Source organism: Limanda limanda, chromosome 8 (assembly GCF_963576545.1).
Source record: "Limanda limanda chromosome 8, fLimLim1.1, whole genome shotgun sequence".
Classification (NCBI taxonomy): Eukaryota; Metazoa; Chordata; class Actinopteri; order Pleuronectiformes; family Pleuronectidae; genus Limanda; species Limanda limanda.
The window spans coordinates 19,232,651-19,251,947 of NC_083643.1; the positions used below are offsets into that span (position 1 = coordinate 19,232,651).

Sequence of the window (19,297 nt, forward strand, 5' to 3'; positions counted from 1 at the left end):
TTATTTCTGCATTTATTTCTGCATTTATACATAAGTCACGTATCGTCCTCCATACCACCGCCTGAATTAACAAGCACCAGGAGAAAGAACAGGCAATGGCTCAAACCTATGGGCTGTACCCGTTTAACTATTGACTTGCTTTATCAAATAAAAGAATGAAATCTCCTAAAAATTTAATTTAAAGAAATTTAAACAATAAGGAAAGTGAAAAGTAATGAAGTTGAAAATAAATGGAAACCAATTGATAAAACGAAATTAAAGTTTGTTTCGCATGAGGAAATGGTAATAGGATTACTGGGGTGTTTTACGATCATGTAAATCACTGCACTCGCTGTTGCTTTACTAAATCAGAGCAATAACCCTAATGAAGGAAAATACAACTCTCTACTGCTTCAGAACTAACTGCACAATGAGATTGTCCATGTTGAAACGAAGACTGAAATCTAGGTTTTGAATGTCGATTGTAATCTATGTGGAAAGATTTCAACATTTCAAGAAAGAGTTGTGGTCGGGACTTTTGATATTCGTATAACGCAACATTTTAACAGTTAAAATGTATGAGATTGGAGATGTCTTTGAGCATTGATCTGTTGAACTGACTGAAGATACTAGCTGGGCTTCAGGAGACTTTGATCAGGATCTGGGAGTCATAATAATCTCACATTATATGAAGCAAATAATTTGCCAAGGAATAGAAACAGTACCACAAAAATACCAATGTTTCATACAGATATAATTGTTGTCTCTGATGAGCACAAACAGGAGTGCAGGCTTTAGACAAGCAGCTTCCCTACATAGACGATCTTTGGCGGACAGCGTAAAGACGTGGCTGTGGAGGACGTGTCTGTGGCACAAACCGCTGGTCCACTGCTGCGGAGGCATCATCACTATCCTCAGCCTCAACGTTCAAATCCCCGGCTGTGATCCGCTGAGTTCCCGGTGCTTTGGTCGTTTCTCCAGCGGACGTCACCATGATCTCTCTCACAGACTCTCAGAGTAAGTTCCGCTTGTGCTCTTTCTCTGCTTTGTTTCTCAAACCTTTTCAATCCGGTTCATGTGTGAGGATCAGAGCCCAAACGCTATTGGCTGAGAGCAGTGTGACGTAATGTGTCATACGTCATTGCAACTTATTCAAACCAAATAAAGTGGGGATAACTCATATATGTTTTACGTTATGTTTTCTCGTTGTTATTTTATATTTTTTACTTTAAATGTTTTCATTATTATGTATTTTTACGTTTTTTAAAAACGTTATATGTTTTCATAATTTGGTTGTTTATATTTTTTTATTATTAAGTTACATTTTCTTTATTACATTATATTTTCATTATTACATTATATTATCTTTATAATTTCCATTATACTGTTCATATAGGCTCCTGGTTTTTATTCAGCTCATTCATTCAATAAAACTCTGTTCATGAATACACAATGGCCCTGACCATGGAAGGATTACTGGAGGGGCACAGGGGCCCACAGGGTCAGGGGGCCCCAGTGCTGGAGAATCTGTCTGAAGTGAACCTTTCTTGTTAGAAAGTTAATTAAACAACGACAAATAAATATAGCTCAATTACTTCAAAGATGCACAAAACATATAAAGATACTCCATCACTCCCAATTACTCCAAAAACAAGCAACATTACTACAAAAATATTCAAACTTGGGTTATCAAATAACTATGACCCATAGACTGTAAATATATTTACATATATATAACATGACAGCTCCCCAAAAATGGAGCCATTGCATCTTGATTGACCCCTGGTGGCTGGCTGCAGAACAGGTCAGAAATCCTCCATGTTAGTGGATAAAACCTGAGCCTACCTGAAAAGTCATAGTCAAATACATTTTTCTCCAAGATAGTTTCTGATGCTTAAGGTAGTTGTTATCACAAATATGTTTGTTCAGGTGCTTGTTTATGATAAGTTTGGTTTTAATTATTGATTTGATGCTATAAAAACCAGGTGAAACATCATGATTGACAGCTGATTCTGATTCACATTAGGTCCAGTGCATGTATCAAATCGACCTCCATACTGCAGAGGTCACAAAATGATCAATCAGAGGACACGATTAATTGAAAGAAATGATCAATTGACTAACCGCTAATTAGTTTAATCATTAGTTTCAATTATGTTTTACTCATTAAGTTCTATAGAGACTAATATTTACTCCATGTTTTGCACAGGTTTCTGTTTATCATTGTTTGTAAACTGTCACTGTTGTGCTCTTTGTTATACTCCACAGCTGTCGTTTTGTCTACAGAAGTACAATTTTTGTTTTGATAAAACTAATATACGATGTGTGATATAACCATGTGCACACACCAACAACTCCTTTGTCTCTTATCATGTCCAGAGATCGGGATGGGGCTGACAGGGTTTGGCGTGTTTTTCCTCTTCTTCGGGATGATGCTGTTTTTTGATAAAGCTCTCCTCGCCATTGGAAACGTGAGTTGATCATTGATGTCAACACACTGTCAAACATCTCCCTTGTGCTGACTGAAAGATGTCTTGACCTGTGATGTTCTCTGTGTTTGTTGTACAGATTTTGTTCGTCTCTGGTCTGTCATTCGTCATCGGCCTGGAGCGCACGTTCAGATTTTTCTTCCAGAGACACAAATTCAAAGCCACCAGCTTCTTCCTGGGAGGAGTGTTGGTGGTTCTGATCGGCTGGCCGATCATTGGAGTCGTTCTGGAGATCTACGGGTTCTTCCTCTTGTTCAGGTCAGCTGAAGCAGACAGAAAACAAACTCACTGTCATCATATTCTTGAATGAACTGGAACTGATTCACCTCTCCCCTCATTCTGTGTAACAGAGGATTCTTCCCAGTGGCAGTGGGCTTCATCAGACGAGTTCCTGTGATCGGCTCTTTGCTCAGTTTACCTGGGATCAGTTCTGTGAGTATCACGTTCACCGATTAACCAAGAAAACTGAACACAGATTTAAATTATTTGAGATTCGCTGTTTTGAGGATTTATCACAAATACTCTTTAGTCACCTTTAAAAGTAGGTCGGTCTATCTCTCTGAGTCTGGTTCTGCTGGGTGTGCTTGGTGGGAAGTGCTTTACAAATAAATCTGAATTTAACTGAAGTTGTCTATGTAGTTAAAGGATAAATTGGATTGTGAACGTTAAATCCTGAGCTGAGTGATAAATGTTGTTTGAGGTAGAAACTAAGGGTTATTTTCATTGTTAGATTATTCAGTGTATTTTTTTGATGAATTGAATATATACAATATCAGAACATAGAAATTTCAATTTTCTCGCAGTTTGAGGTGATGGATCTTGTTTTATTGGAGCCCAAATTCCAAACTCTATTCAGTTTACTATATGTGTGAAAAAGAACTGGAACTGTTATCAAAACAATAAAACACATAAACAGGAAAGACAGATAACTTTATTATAGATTTAATACAACACTGACAAAAATATTTGCTTGAAATGAACCATACTTTATTTTAGTTATAGTAATTTCACATTGATTAAAGATTTACTTTAAAAGTGAATATTGTTCTACTCTTGTTGATTTTACTATTATTTATACAATAATTTTTTTAATAGATTATAATTTCTATAATCTAAAACCAAGCAAATATAAACTCTATATACCTTTATATAATCTGGTGGTTTCCAGGCTTTTATAAGAGTGAGAAAGAGCTAAAGTACAGCGTCTCTGTTGCTGTGAACCCGGCCTCCTGGGATTCTCCTCAGAATCTGTTAGTGTGTGAGGCCTTCACAGGTTCATAAAGACAGTCAGTGTTCACTCAGTGTAGCTCTGTGCTTAATGTGATACATTGTGACACACTGTACTAGTCTCAGCACAGCAGATATTTTACAAATCTCATGCCTCTTAATAGAAAAACTTGATCTCATCTCATGATCCCGTCAACATCTGTTTAATAATCCCATTATTTCTTATGTAAGTCTTTCTAACGAGTGTTTCAGAAAAAAGAGAAATCCTCAGACCTCCATCCCATCAGGTCGTTTTGGTTTTAAATGAACGCCCCCCTCGCTTTTATTGTTTCAGAACCAAGTCTGTGCAAAACAATTGTAAACTAAAGGAGAAGTAGAGTGGTTTCTTTTATACTGTCTGACCTTTCTCTGAGGTGAAAACACAGACACAACTAAAATGTCACCAAGTGAAGCAATTCCCCTAAATTTGCCAGATTTTGTTTCCACAAGGATGCAAGATTTATTCCCTGGGAAAAGGGTGAAAATGTTAAAAACACCCTGTCTCGTAATGTTTAGAGACATTTAAGGGGTTTGTTCTTGGCACACGTCCCATCCTCCCACCAAGTTTCATGGAAATCTGTTAAGTAATTTTTTCGTAATCCTGTTGAGAATGTGAGCAACAAAAAAGCAAACAGACAGAGGTAATAACACAACCTCCTTGGAAGGGGTTATTATATCTATCAGAAAGTTAGTGCATACAGAGTTTTGCATTGCATTTCTATTATTATAAAAAAATATAAAGTGTATCTACATCAGTATGTTGGATGTATTTTTTCTGTGGCCTATAACTAACTCTGTTTTGTCTTTTTCATTTTCAGCTGGTGGATAAAATTGGTGAGAGCAACACAATGGTATAACAGTGGCTTGTTTCCTGTTGGAGGAGAGTTTTAAGTATTTATCAAAGCTTCTAACAGTTACTGTATATTTTGGTCATTGCCACTCCATGACTGTGAATCATCATTTATTATTCTGCACAAAGTTCGTATGCGGACATTTGACTGACGTGAAGTTTGTCTGTCAGATGGAAACAGTTTTTGGACTAAGTTACCACGACAGATTTTTTTATTTTAAAGGTTGGAAGCAGGTCTCCCTTTTTTGTATCATTCCAGTCTTGATATTTATGGACTGAAAATGTGGGACCACTGGATCAACTCCCAGAGAGTCTGGGGCCTTTTACAGCAGCCACTCCTGCAGATCGTGCCTGAAAAACTCACTGAGAGCTTTTTTCTATCAAGTGTTACTGGAGTTTTGTACATTATACTGAGGTGGAGCTAAATGTCACTGAGGTTGGTTAAAGGTAGAAGAAGCTTGTTGTGGAGATGTGGAACTGTTACTTTTGTAAATGCAAACTTGAAATAAATTGACTTTCATACATTCTTTTATGTGTTTTTTTTTGTTTTCACAGTTTTAAATATGTCACCAGGGATGATTTATTACACTAGGCTCTAATTAATGTGCGTCTGTTGAACCTTTTTACTCCTTAACTATTAAACAATAGGACAAGGTTGTGACAACATTACTTCATTTCTTTGCTGTTTCCCAGTGTTGTGTCCTGCAGATACACAGTATTTACAGAAATACTCAGTAGTTAAATTATAGTTCTTATTTCAACTGAAAAAATACTCAGTTAATGTTCTATATATGTGTTTTTATTCTCTTTACATTTAAAATATATATATTATATAGTTTATGTTTAAACTGTAAAAGTCAACAACTTTGTAATTTTGCTCCTTTTTTTAATTTATATATACGCCTAAAAATTGGTATCAGAATTATTTTTACTCCCTACTATCCGCAAGAGACCCCATAAATCCATATCGGTTGGGGGACCGGTGATCACCTGCCCAAAGAGTGGGGGAGACACACTGACTGCAGACAGATGCACAACTACTACAAGGATGAACCAATCAACCACAATGAGACACAAATAATCTACAAGGAAAACCCAAGATGACAACAGAGAGGCATCAGAAAAGATCTACAAACATATGCAAAATGAGTTGAAGGATTTTGCAAACCTTTGCCAAAACTAACACTCTTATCTTGTCATGTCAAAGATCTGCTCCAAACCGTAATGGGTCATGTCCCACCACCCCACAAAATAACTTGGAAATAGGTTGAGTGGTTTTTGAATATTCCTTATAATAAAAAGTCAGACAGACGGACAAATGACAGTGAAAACATTGCCTCCTTGATGGAGAAAATTAGAATCAAAACTAGAATGGCTCTCAGTAGAGCACAAACCTCCACCAGGGGCCAACAGTTCCCTTAAAACCAATCAAGTTACAACAGCTTACAAACACACCACTTTGTAGTTTTTAGTGCGTTTATATTTTTACGGTTCAGGAGGGTGAAGGGTTCATCTGTTCATGACTGTGAATGTTGGGCTGTGTTATAAAGGGCTACTTTTATTTTGAAGTCACGTAAATCCTTGCGCACTCAATGTGCAAAAGTGGCTTTTGCAGTATGACAAGTATGACTCAAGCATCTTTTTATAGCAAACATCAATAAATTCACAAACAAGCTTATACCCGATCTCCATCCTCAGGCGTCCTGCAGGTGTCTCCACCCACATACAGGCTGTCATCAACCTCAGCTCCATTCATAAACTCTCACCAGTGTCGACAGTGACCCGGTGAAGCTGCTGCTGCTGCTGCTTCTAATGAGGGACCTCAAAGTTCCAAACTCTCACATGTGTGTGTGGTTAATGAGCAGTGACGGTTTTAATAGCACCTGTCATCCTCGTCAGCTGAAAGACAGTTTAATGTGTGACGCTGGTGATGAGGGGGTTTCTTATTATTAATTAATTAATTATTAATTATTAAAGAAAATAGAGGAGCACAAAGCACAAAGCAAACATTAAGACTCAAACTGCAGCCTGCAGGACAGCAAATTAACGGTGAGCTATTATTATCACTATTATTATTAATTGTAATAATTGTTGTTGTTGTTGTTTTCTTTTTCCATTCACAAGAGTTTACATAAGATTTGTCTTCACTTTGACAGTCTGTGAGAATTATAATGTGAATTTAATTGTTTTATTTATATTAAATTTTTTTTATATGTTTTTACCTGAATTCCCAATATTAACAATTTGAATGTAGAATACAGCTTCATAGATGGTCTAAATTATATTTATAACTATTGTTTGCACTGTCCCTTTTAGTTGCAATATACAGAGAAGGTGTGATGATAGATAAATAAATTAACTTTCTCCAAAATCTATTTTTCAATTACCTTTACTTAATTGATAATTGAGTGTTATTTAGCTTCCAATGTGTGTGTGTTAAGTGGGTTAATATAAAATGTGTGTTTTTAATCATTTCACATGATTAAGCACCATATACACATTCAAAGTGGTTTATTACACACTATAAAGATGTTTTGGGCAGAAATAATAGTTTGGTATATTTAGGAGCCCACACATGGAAGCTGGTGAACAGATTAGTGACAATAATATGGAACAAATTAATTGCATTAACATAAAATATAGTATAAATCACAACAAATGCATACAATATTATAAAATCTATAGGGAAACTGCACGATCTGTTTCAGTATGTGTGTATTAATCAACACCTGACATGTCCTCTATCTGTTTACTCTCATCATAAACCATTTTTCAATGTTTATGCACTGCCTATAAGTGTTACATTTATTTATTTAATTCAATTATTTGCTGTGTTAATTGATGTCTTGTGAAAAAGCGGCAGATTACATAAGATTATTCCACTTTCCGCTCCTTTTCTTTTAAGATTTGAGATTTTGTGTTTGCATTGATATTGTTTTGTTTGGTCAAAGAATGAAATAAACTTAGATATAAAAAATATAGTTAATTAGGGAAATAAAGATAAAATGTTTTCAACTGATGGGGAAATATACGTTTGTAGCACTCTTTTAAATTATTATCAGTCATACAATTTATTTGATTTTGAATCAAACCAAATGTCATTCCAGAGTTCAGCGATGTCCCTTATAGTCTCGTTGTTTGTGTTGACGTTGGTGACTCAGTGCTGGACGGCTCCACAGGTGAGTGGCAGCTCGCGTCTCTGGGTTTTATAATAAATGTGTAGAAACATCAGTGTGAGATGAAGCTGTGTTGTTGATTTTCCAGAGGAGGAACTGGACTCCACAAGCCATCTTATATCTGAAAGGAGCACGTAAGAACACATTCACAACTCAACTGCTCTGCTTTTAATGTTTTTTCCACAGTGGCCATATTGACATGAGGTGGTAAACACAAGTGTTGCTCATCACTCTCATTAAAGCTCATCGTCTTGTAAATGAAAACCTCATTAGTGTGATTAGTAGCAGATCTCTTTACATGACAAAGATGCCTGCTGTGAAGAGTCTGTACAAAGAGAGAAAACAGTGTTGGTGCTTTACAGAGGGACATCGCTCAGTGCTGCAGCGAAACAGCCGAGACAAGGATGACACTTCATTCTCAGGTGAGTTTAATATGTAACACAGACATACAGATATCCTATGATTAAAATGTTATAAATAAAAAAAAACATTTCAGTTTCACCGTCTGAAGTAATTTGAAGGAAAAAGTTGTGTAAGCAGTAGTTGCTGTATATTTGGTTCTTAAAAGCCTGTTAGATGTCCAATAAGTCTGTTTTGGGGTTTATCAGTGGGTAAACTATACTGGTGGATTTTAATAATATTGTACTGGAGGGTTGTTTAACAAACTGGCAACAAATGGCCTACAATTTAAATATTAAGTAATTATTATATCCTCTCGTTTATCAACTTTTATAAAAAGTTCCTTGTTAGAAATTGGAATAAAACATCATCAATAACATCGGTTTGAAAATAGATATTTATCTCATTAAATTAAATGTCAGCTCTCATATGTCAGCATAGTTATTATTGGAAATTATGAGGTCGTTCTTAAGTAATAGTCTCTTCCTCATATGTGGCCAGATGTTTGCTTGTAGTTTCTTTCCATCACGTGTTTCAATTGTAGAGTTTCTTTGCCAAACGTTCATGTTGTGTGTCTGTGCAGTGACTCACAAACTGAGCGGTGATGGACTGGTGATATCTTGGGCCTCGTCCGTCCTCCTGCAGTTTCTGCAGCGAGCCGTGGAAGAAGGTCCAACCCGGAGAGACGTCACCAACACGCTTCCTGACAAACATCCATCATATACGTTCTTTCTTCCTCAGGTGGACACAAATTAGATGATTCCCCAGATGAACATTAAACATTACTGTTGCTGAACTGAATTGTAATAAAATGTGCTAGATGAATAAAACTGTCTTACCTGTGAGCTTTTATCCTTTAATTATGAGCCATGTTGAATTTATTGCGTTTATCTATATTCTCCTCGGTGAGATTCACGGCATGTGTTCAGCGTGAAGGGGATTTCCTGCTTTCACTGTGGTTCAACTTGTCAAAGGAAAAATTTAAGTTTGTCAGCTTGAGGCGACAATTACGTGATTCTCACCGCACAGTGATCAACACCAGGCTAAACAGTCAGACATCATCACATTGTCCACACGGGGGTCATCGGAGGAGTCGGCCCACTGAGTTTTATTAGACAGAGCAGCTCGACCCGGTCGTGAATGGGTCAGACGCAGGTCAGCAGGGGAGCTTCATCCTTATTCTTCTCTTCGAACATCAGTCAGAATGAAATACAAAATAAATTAAAATTTGGATAACTGGTATAAGATTTTTTTTATTTCTAATTAAAGGCTTTATGTAAAATATATAATTTTTAATATTCAGAAACTTTATCTGAGGCTGTTACTAACCTGAACATCCACAGAAAACCATAAACAACTAAAAGGTGTAGTTGAGAAATTAAATTATTATTGCTATTTTCTCATCAAGAGAATTTCAGCTAAAATAAAATGAAATCAAAATAGAATAAAATAGGATAAAATGTAATAATATATGAATAATAATAATAACCAGGGATTTGTTGATGTTCTAGATTTGTGCAGTAGTGAGGCCTCACCTGATCTGTGCACGAAGTGGAAGTCAACCTGAGAAGCTAAACTTGAATGAGGACATTCAGAGGGGGACAGAGAGGCAGCTCACCTTCAAAGTAAAAGTTCAGGAGGCCGGAGGTTTGATTTGAATAATGAGTAATGAGTGACCCTTACTCCTTGTGCTAGTTGATGGGAACAATATGTCATTTATTTGATCACCGAATATAAACTAGAAGGTTTGCATGAATTTTCAGAATTATATTAAATTAAATGTGTCCAACACTGTGATTCTTGTAAGGCTTCAGAAGCCAAGGTTGGAAACTACTGGATTATTCTCTAACAATAGGTATTTAAAGCATGCTAAATCATCCAGTATCTAAAATCCAAAAATATAAAAGTAACTTTTAAGTAAAGCTGTCAAATATATGTAGTAAAGTAGAAAATACAATGGTTTTCTCTGAAATGTGTATCAAAAGCAACATAGAATTACACAGACACACACACACAATAATTCGTCCATCTTCTTAAGCTGCTTAGTTTCTCTTGGGAATGAACAGGCGGTGTGGCCTAGGCGGTAGAGTGGTCGTTCTTCAACAAGAAGGCTGGGAGGTTCAAATCCTGCACTTCCCCACCTGCATGCCAGAGTGTCCTTGGCTAGATACTAAACTCCTACATTTGTCAGGACTTCAAACACCTTTTCATTGCACAATATCTTACATGGTGTAAATATAAAAAAATGAAAAAAATAAAATAATACAAAAATAAAAAATACATATAAAAAAATAAAATTAAAAAAACTAAATGAGTGCGCAGTACACTTCTTACTGTTTCTCCAGGGTGTCATCTGAGAGAACTGTATCTGAGCTTCAGATAACTGTATCTGAGCTTCAACCATCTGAGCGTAAATACTCTGTCTGGATCGGAGGCTCCATCCTGGCTTCCCTGTCCACCTTCCAGCAGATGTGGATCAGCAAGCAGGAGTACGATGAGTCCGGCCCCTCCATCGTCCACCACAAATGCTTCTAAACAGACTGTTCCTCCTCTCCCTCCCCAACCAAACGCCCAACAACTTCAGCTCTGTGCAAAACAACCACACCACACATCTCTCATACACACTCAGGCGCAGAGCCTAGATGACCAACTCATTGGCATGGCTTCCGTTATTTTTGGCGCTTGACTCAGGATTTTAAAACTGGAACGATGGAGACAGTAATGTTCGGCTAGGTTTAAAAAGAAACAGCACCCCAAGGTTCTGCAGTTGCATCTGGGAACTTAAAAATGTACATTTGTTTTTTTTCTTTTAGTTTTATAGAGCACTGACTGTCTGTCAGTGCTCTAATAAAAGTACATTTGTACACGTAAGGGCACCTAAATTAACAATTTTGGCCAAAGCAACCATTCAAATTCTTAAAAAGTTCATCATAAGGGCTACTGACTAGAGACTTTATAATATTTATTGTGTTGTATGATAAAGTAGTTGCAGGAATGTAGCTCTGATCTAGGAATCTACATTCAGACTTGAACTTTTAGAGCTAACTTTACAATTTTTTTTGTTAACAATAAAAGTGACTCAGACCCTGTCACTGTAGTTGGAAGGTTTGAGAGAAGATAATATCAAACCTAATGATTAATGTTCTGCATCACAAGTTTAACTCTTGTCAAATCAACTGAGGTTAGATCAGGGCTCCAATAGAGCAACACAAATTAATGACTCATTGAATTTCTGCCTTTGTTCATACCTAAAAAAAGAGTTATGACTGGCAGAGTGCAAAATAAGATGCTCCTTGTGAGACTTCATTAAAGCTTTCAATGTTTTCATTAGCTGCTTTCAGACATGCACTGAACTCTGGATAATCTCCTGAAATTATCCAGAGGGGCTGTATGGGACAACACAAATGTCCGAGTAAGTTAATGCGGACATTCTCCCAAACTTTCTTGAAAAATGTGGGTGGGTGTGTAAAAACCTTTTCCAACACAAATGAAAAACAAACTCAGGAGGAAAAGAAATACTATACATGTAGAAGACGCAGACCAAGATGTGGAAAGATGATATTCCTTAGCTCTTGGTGATGAAGGCCCTACGCCGCTGTTAATGGGCTGTGTTGAAATTACTTGCCACCTCTCATTTGAACGCTTTGGACATTTTCTGGATAATGTCTGAAAAAGACCATGGTGGCCTCTTTATTGAAAACCCCAATATGTATTTTTTTCTCATTACTGCTCACTTTAAACCCGAGGCTCTACAATCTTACACATTGGAAAACAACAGGCAGGAATCTAATTGAATTTTTCTCAAATATGTGTTAATAAAGTTAATTCAACTTAAAATATCTGGTCTCTATTTTCAGAACATAAAAACTCTCCTGAATTGAAATGATGAGTTGCATGATTCGAAAACTAAATTAAGTGTGTTCAGATCATTAGGATTTCAACCAGTTTCCCAACATGCATTTCTTCAGTGAAAACTGTATAAAGATAGTTGGATTGTAGGAAATTGAGAGTATGAACACATGATCTTTTACAGAGTAACTGAACACCAGCTTTTCTTGCATTACCAAACTTTATTGCACATCAAAGCAACATGAGTGACACATGGTCCCAACGCTGCAACACAGTCGAGGACAAAACAGTCAGAGCAACATTTCACTCAGCTGATGTCACGTTTCGTCTCCAGCAAACAACAGTGAACGATCTCTGACTTCTAAAGCTAAATCTGAATCAGGATCTCTGTGCATTCGCCTGTGACACTACAGGGAGCAGTTGGTGGAGGTGGTGCTGGAGGTGGTGCTGAAACTGCAGAGTGGAAGTTGCTGATTTGCAGCTAGGGAGGTGCAGCTAAATTGCCCCCTGGTGGCCATCTAGATGTCCTGCAGGTCCTTCTGGATGTCCCACAGGGTGTTGGCACTGTCCTGCAGTTGGGCCACTTCGTCTTCTGTCAGGGTCATGTTGACCACGCTGGCCACGCCCCCGCTGTTCAGCACGCAGGGCAGACTCAGATACACCTGATCATCGATTCCATACATGCCCTGTCAATCAAAACACCACTGTGTGTGTGAGAGGGTTTTTAAAAAACCATTATCAATTTATGACAAAGGGGTTTTGGTTTAGAAGAACATTTTAAATCAATTGACCTGGTATGAGCATTAAAATCTAAATGTATGCAATTTCTTCTTATTATTAATAACAATAACAATAATATATGTACATTGTATTTTTCAAGATAAAGTGCTTTACAAGTGAAAAGAAAAAGTAATAGGGATTAAAAAGAGAAATTCTCCTTGTAGGACCAACCAATTGGGTGCGTGTGAACGTGCGTTACCTGCACCATGGTGGAGACTGGATGAATCCTGTTCATGTTCCTCATGAGGCTCTCTGTCAGGTCAGCTACACTCAGACCGATGGCCCAGTTAGTGTAACCCTTCAGTCGGATCACCTCATAAGCACTGAGACACACACAGAGACAACTTGACACACACAGAGACAACTTAACACACTCAAGACTTTTAACAGTTCATTATTCACTTATTACTGTTAGATTTGAAATCATATGAGAACATAACACTCAGAGGCGGATCGACTGCTGCTTTTTTCCTCTATACTGATCAATGAGATACAGTTGAAATTAATTTATTGACTTTTTAACTTGATTAATGTTGACCCATGAATATAAAAGGCAATTTTCAAATTGTATTTTCTGGAACAAGCACCTGATTTTCATAACAATGCTAATGTATACACATGACAGAGGACGACATGGATCAAATCATTAATGATCACTTTTGATCTCCCTTTGTTTTGATGTATGACAATTATTATTACTATATTCAATATAAGACGATAAAAAGTTAATGTGTAATACGATTGAATAGAGACAAATAATTGTTTGCGTTTTACTGGAGTAAAAGCCGATATATTAAAAATAAAATGCTAAAACATATACAGTGCTATATTCATGATCATTTAAAGTTTGGATTTAATTTGAGCTCATTATAATAACAAATTAATTAGGCATTAAACGTTGAAATCAAAACATCTTAATGTAAGTATTTTTTCACAATATTATAACGTTAATATTGAATGAAAATATGATCCACCTGAGTGGACTCTATGAAGTGAACTCTACCTGTCCACCACCATCTTGTGCGTCTCCTTCCAGTTCTCTTCGTCACAGTCGGTGCCGATGTCGGGGTTAAGCATCTGCAGGTTGACTCCGGCCACGTTTGTTCCGCTCCACACAGGCACTACAACACACGTACAGACCATCACACTCCTCTCACCAACTGGACATAGGACAGGGACTCTTCCTTTCTTTAGTTTGCTCACAGGTAAGTTAGAGCTATTAATTCTTACCACTAGTGTCTCCATGTTCTCCCAGGATCCACCCGTTGAAGCTGCTGGCGTGGATTCCCAGTTTCTCAGCCATCAGGAAGCGGAAGCGTGCCGAGTCCAGGTTGGTGCCGCTGCCGATGACGCGGTGCTTGGGGAGGCCGCTCAGTTTCCAGGTCACGTAGGTCAGCACGTCCACTGTTTGAACAGAGCTGTTAAAACATCATCCCTGTGTGAGACCCTAAGGACGAGTGAGGAAACGATGGGTGGACGGTACCTGGGTTAGAAACCACGATGATGATGCAGTCGGGGCTGTATCGGACAATCTGGGGGATGATGTGCTTGAAGATGTTGACGTTCCTCTGGACGAGGTTCAGCCTGCTCTCCCCCTCCTGCTGACGCACTCCGGCTGTCACCACCACGATGCGGGAGTTTGCTGTCACAGAGTAATCTGACGTAGGAGGAGAAAGAGACGGAGAAGAGGGTGATTGATGTATCCTGAGGTCATCAGGTCTTTTGAACATCAGCCTCTCTCTCTCAGGAGACCAAGCCTAGGTTGAACAAGCCTCAACTTGTGCCCTTGTTGCACTCTCCTACAGATTCGCGCTATAGATCCTCCCATGGCACGGACAGCTCCAGCAGCTCACTCACAGATTCCAATCATTTGTGTTTTACGATGATCAGCGAATCTCGTATGATGGGTAATATAAATAGTCCCGTTTGTAATTTTGACAGGTACAAAGAAGTGGTTTGAATGTGGCGGCCACTCGATACCTGAATTACTGGATTTAAACTTATTGCAGTATTTGGATATGAACTGACCTTTGTCTGCGACTATTGTTGGAGTTTTGAGGAAGAGGCTGCCATGCTGCAAGTCCATCATCTCCCCCTTCAGCTTGTCCTCCATCACGTCCACCAGGGCCAGCTCATCAGCCAGCTCCTGCACACACAGGAGGTCAGAGGCTGCATGACTCTGCTTCTCAACTATAAACTCATCCAGCAACATATCCACTTGTTACAGTTTGAGTAACTGGTTGAAGTTATATCAATGCATAAGATCAAGTTGTTAAATACATAAAGAACCTGACCCTCTGGCACACCCACTGCTCATTTGAAACTACAGATCTCTGCATACGGCCACATTATATTATATACAAATATTATATACTTTCTGCTGCGTTTTTTAGATGAAAATGCATAGTTTTTTAAAGCTATAAAACCAAATGACTTAAATATTATTTTACTGTAGGATGCTGAATTTAATATGAGACCAGAGGCCTAAGTCTGGCTAACTGATTAAATCAAAACCTGCTCAATAATATGTATATATTTACTTGTTTTCCTAATCTTGTATCTAGTTACGTTGCAAATATTGACCAGATTTTAATAAATAAAAATCTGCTGAGTGTTAAAAATTAGGTAAAGGGATTTGTCAATGTGATTTAATTTAGTTTTTATAGCTTTGGAACTATTGTATTTGCATTTCTTGAAATTAAGTAAAAAAGAAATTAAGGAAAATCAGTTTAGATCAGTACTTTATTGTCCCACTTCGAGTCATTTGGCTTAAGTAGCAAGCAGCTAAATAAGGTACAATATACCTTCTCTCTGTATGAGATTAGTGTTTTCTGTACCTGGTCCCTTGCAAATAAAAGTAAACTAGTTTGTTGAAGCTGTTCAGACAGGAAGCTGCTGCACAACTCGAAGAACAGCAGAAGCTGGGCTGGGTTGGTATCCCTATAGATTTCAACAAATAGTTTTTTTCTTTCCGGTCTCCCTGTCACCACACCTTTGTTAGCACCGTGCAGGGTTAACACCCAGATCAGACACCAAGAGATCTGTAATCCACTGTCAGCCTCCCATGATCCTGGGTGTTACCCAAACCTGTGACAGCAGCCGGCTGGAGGGTATCATTTGGGTGGAGGCAGAACCAGTGGGGGGGGCGGGGGTTCTCTTACCCTGAGCAGGACGCTGATGGCACAGGCCATGCCGACCTGGCCCACGCCCACCACTGTCACTTTATTCCTGGGCGGCTCAGGTGGACCACTGAAGACCGGGGTGATGAGCTTCTGCAGGATTGAGGCCATATTAAAAGCTGAGGAGTGGAAATAATAGATGTTAACAAGAGTCAGTCATTCAGTGTGTGTGTGTGTGTGTGTGTGTGTGTGTGTGTGTGTGTGTGTGTGTGTGTGTGTGTGTGTGTGTGTGTGTGTGTGTGTGTGTGTGTGTGTGTGTGTGTGTGTGTGTGTGTGTGTGTACATTTCATACAGAGGAACACATCCCTGCAGCCAAAGAAAAGGCTGCGTGCACAAACTTCATAAATACTGCATTCAGGATACAGCACGTCACAGTCAGAGTACAGAGGAGTCACATATTAGCACTTCTCTCATCAGCACCAATGGATGCATGACCTCTCAGACATGATCTAGATTTATTACAAGAATAGAGGAAAACACAGTGACTGAGCTCCGTTCCACATTTCTCCTTCTGCAGAGTTGACCTTCAACAGAGACACACTGCAGCCAGACACAGAAACACCAGCGTTATACTTGCATTGCTGGGCGATGCTCCGAGCTGCCAGGTATAAATACCAGCATGTGATCAGCATGGCAGACTGAGAGGACACCTGAGGTGGGTTTCCACAGAGCCGCGTGCGCCCTGCATCCACAACACTGTCAAGTCTGTGCGCTCCAGACTGAGGCAGGTATCCGGTCAGCTGCAGCACGCAGCACATGTGACTCAGAGCCAGTGAGCCCCCCCCTCCTCCCTCTCCTCACCTCTCCTCCCAAAACGGGGAACGGAGCAGTGGCCTATAATCGGATGCCAAACTTGACTGAGTGACTGTGGAAGGAGTTACTGTAATCCCTTAACGCTGCCTCCATCTGCCACACCAGCACTACTGATGAACATCAACCCTAACCTAATTGGATGTCGTCTATATAGACCAACTAACTGATGTCTATTTTTGATAATTGGGAATTTATCAAATAATCTATGTTCACCATAATTATGTCTCTAAAATAAGCACAATCCAGTGTAATAGCCTTAGCCTCGACTATGTTACCATTAGAAACAGAATCCAAATTAAATGCAACTAAAGATAATAACAGTTGATTGTTTATTTAGAATTGTTTCAATACAACAGAGACATTAGACACAGAGACATCTGGATAATCCCTTCATCCTGTCCATTCATTAGCCCGGTGACACTGGATTACTGAGAGAAAGCGTTGCACACTTCAAGCATGTAAACACAAGCGGTTAATGAGGTGGCTTATCCCGCAAGGTCACAGAGGGGTCGCTGGCCTCCACAACTTTTCAGTGTGCAGAACAAATGCATGTTAGTTTCTCAATGGTCGAGCAGCAGGAGAGTTGTCAGATTATTGGCTTATAATACGAATGTCGTATCGAAACACAGATATGTAGAGACCTCATCTTTGTTTACTGCAAGAACACGTTGAGTTGCACTTGAACTTGAACCCAGACATTCAAAGTAGATGAGACGTTCAGCTGTTTGATGATGGTCAAAATAAACATACAACTGAGGGAAGCAGGTATACTTACTGATAAAGCCACATATTTACCTGTAAAGTTTAACGTATAAATAAACACAAAGTAGAAACTGTTATACAAAAGGGAGCATACACAATATTTCATGAAAGTGTCCAGTCTCAGTGATGCAGATGATGGTTCTGTTGCTGCATTGGTACATTTGTCAACATCCGCTGTCAAAACAATGGTCAGTAGATTGTGGATATTAATATTATATTATTATATATTATTGATGACTAAATGAATATGACTTGCAGTCTAATGCTGGTTTAGCAGGATCTGAGCTCAGATATACAGCTGCTGTTTGGTAGAAAATACGTTGGAACTTTACTTTCTCCATAAAAAGACTAGTCTGTCTCCATCAGATTTCTCAAAGCTACAAAAAATGAAATCGTGGTTGTTCACCTGTTGTCGAGGGTCCGGCTGAGTTCTTGTCGTGTCTCTGAAGCTTCAGGAGGATTCTCTCTGAGAGTGTGTGTCCTCCTGCTCCTCTCTCCTCTCCCTGCTGTGCTGTCAGGCTGCAGACTGCTGGATTTATTTGACTAAGTCTCTCCATCCCCTACAAAGTCTCAGTTTGGCACTCGAACAGGCACCAGCTGCTATTTAACAACAACAACAACAACAGGCAGGCAAAAACAACAATAACATGCATTTCCTTTTAAATAACTGTTCCACGTACCACATTGATGCAGGTGTAATGCCCACATTTGAGAAAGGTTGCCAATAACACAAATGACCATGATGATTATTATTATTGATTAATATGGATTATTTATAACATCACTGCACTGGTAAAGATCCAATAAAAGGCCACTGCAATGTTTTGGTTGAAGATTTTCACATTAAAATGATTCCAGTACTTAACCTGCAGAGACGGGATCTACATAGAGCCTCTGGGCTGCTCCAGTTTAGACAGTAATGTAAAGGGGGAAATTCAATCAGCTGTAGTGCCTGTTAAACCATATGAAGCTAATTTGTTACATGAGCTACATAAATGATTGATGGAAAGACAATTATGATGCAGCTCTCACAGCTCTCAGTACCTGGGGGAAATTTAGACAACGAGAAAACATGTAGACAAAGGATCCTCAGTGGATCAAGACAATTTCAAATTTTTACAGTTGCTCAGGTGAAATATATAAAATAAAAACTGATTGCCGTTTTTCTAATTCAAAAGACCTTTCTTAGAGTTTAGATTGAGAGCGGGCTCATCACGACTGTCAGAGGCTGCAGATAGTTCACACCTCAACTGGTTTGTCAAACAATTAACATTTTCAAGTACCCCAATAATAAATGGTTCATAATACACTGTGATGTAGTTGTAAGCAGCTAGAAGATATTTGACCATTTAATAATGTACAGTACTCACCAGCTTCTCATCAAATATGTTTTGTGTTTTTTGTCATTCATACAATTGCTTCAATTTTGTGTCTATGCATAAGTTTTAGTTGAGAAACAATTTATTAAATACTATTTTACATTTCTTATAAAAGTTAAACGGAGCAAACAGACTGTTTCCTTGAGGAATTGATCAGCTACTGGAAAGCAAATAATATATAATATATTTCTTCTTGGTGTTATTAAACTATAGCCTATTCATAATCCATTCAATTTCTTAATCAGAATAGAATTAATTATTGCTGAAATATGTTTTTTTTATATCCACTTTCACTTTAAATACATTATGTGACTATCAATAGCAGCCATTATATTCACTGTGATAACATTTGACTTACATGCTTTTAAAAATCCTA

General features: G+C 38.3%; 2 protein-coding genes across 3 annotated transcripts; one reads left to right on the plus strand and one right to left on the minus strand.

Moving 5' to 3' along the window:
• Positions 1-816: 816 nt before the first annotated feature.
• On the plus strand, positions 817-5,111 carry golt1bb (golgi transport 1Bb). The gene is made up of 5 exons (XM_061076775.1): positions 817-996; positions 2,359-2,450; positions 2,548-2,726; positions 2,819-2,900; positions 4,553-5,111. Exons 1-5 carry the CDS (start codon positions 972-974, stop codon positions 4,589-4,591), a joined length of 417 nt encoding a protein of 138 aa, XP_060932758.1. The 5' UTR covers positions 817-971; the 3' UTR covers positions 4,592-5,111.
• Positions 5,112-12,526: 7,415 nt separating this feature from the next.
• On the minus strand, positions 12,527-16,608 carry LOC133009223 (L-lactate dehydrogenase C chain). Of its 2 annotated transcripts, XM_061076657.1 has the most exons (8): positions 16,545-16,608; positions 15,950-16,086; positions 14,817-14,934; positions 14,272-14,445; positions 14,019-14,192; positions 13,792-13,909; positions 12,988-13,111; positions 12,527-12,694 (listed from the first exon to the last, which is right to left on the minus strand). In XM_061076657.1, exons 1-8 carry the CDS (start codon positions 16,597-16,599, stop codon positions 12,527-12,529), a joined length of 1,068 nt encoding a protein of 355 aa, XP_060932640.1. In that variant the 5' UTR covers positions 16,600-16,608. The 2 variants fall into 2 exon arrangements, with proteins under 2 accessions (XP_060932640.1, XP_060932639.1); XM_061076656.1 differs by lacking the exons at positions 14,272-14,445; positions 16,545-16,608 and having other exon boundaries at positions 15,950-16,078.
• Positions 16,609-19,297: the final 2,689 nt, after the last annotated feature.

Bases quoted from the DNA above. Each gene is read 5' to 3' on its own strand.
- golt1bb (XM_061076775.1), top strand. From the start codon at position 972: ATGATCTCTCTCACAGACTCTCAGA. The intron at 2,451-2,547 runs GTGAGTTGATCA...TTTGTTGTACAG, and splicing joins CTCTCCTCGCCATTGGAAAC to ATTTTGTTCGTCTCTGGTCT. The intron at 2,727-2,818 runs GTCAGCTGAAGC...TCTGTGTAACAG, and splicing joins GGGTTCTTCCTCTTGTTCAG to AGGATTCTTCCCAGTGGCAG.
- LOC133009223 (XM_061076657.1), bottom strand. From the start codon at position 16,599: ATGCTGATCACATGCTGGTATTTATACCTGGCAGCTCGGAGCATCGCC. The intron at 16,087-16,544 runs GCAAGTATAACG...TCCACTCCTCAG, and splicing joins TCGGAGCATCGCCCAGCAAT to CTTTTAATATGGCCTCAATC. The intron at 14,935-15,949 runs GTAAGAGAACCC...CTGTGTGTGCAG, and splicing joins CCATCAGCGTCCTGCTCAGG to GAGCTGGCTGATGAGCTGGC.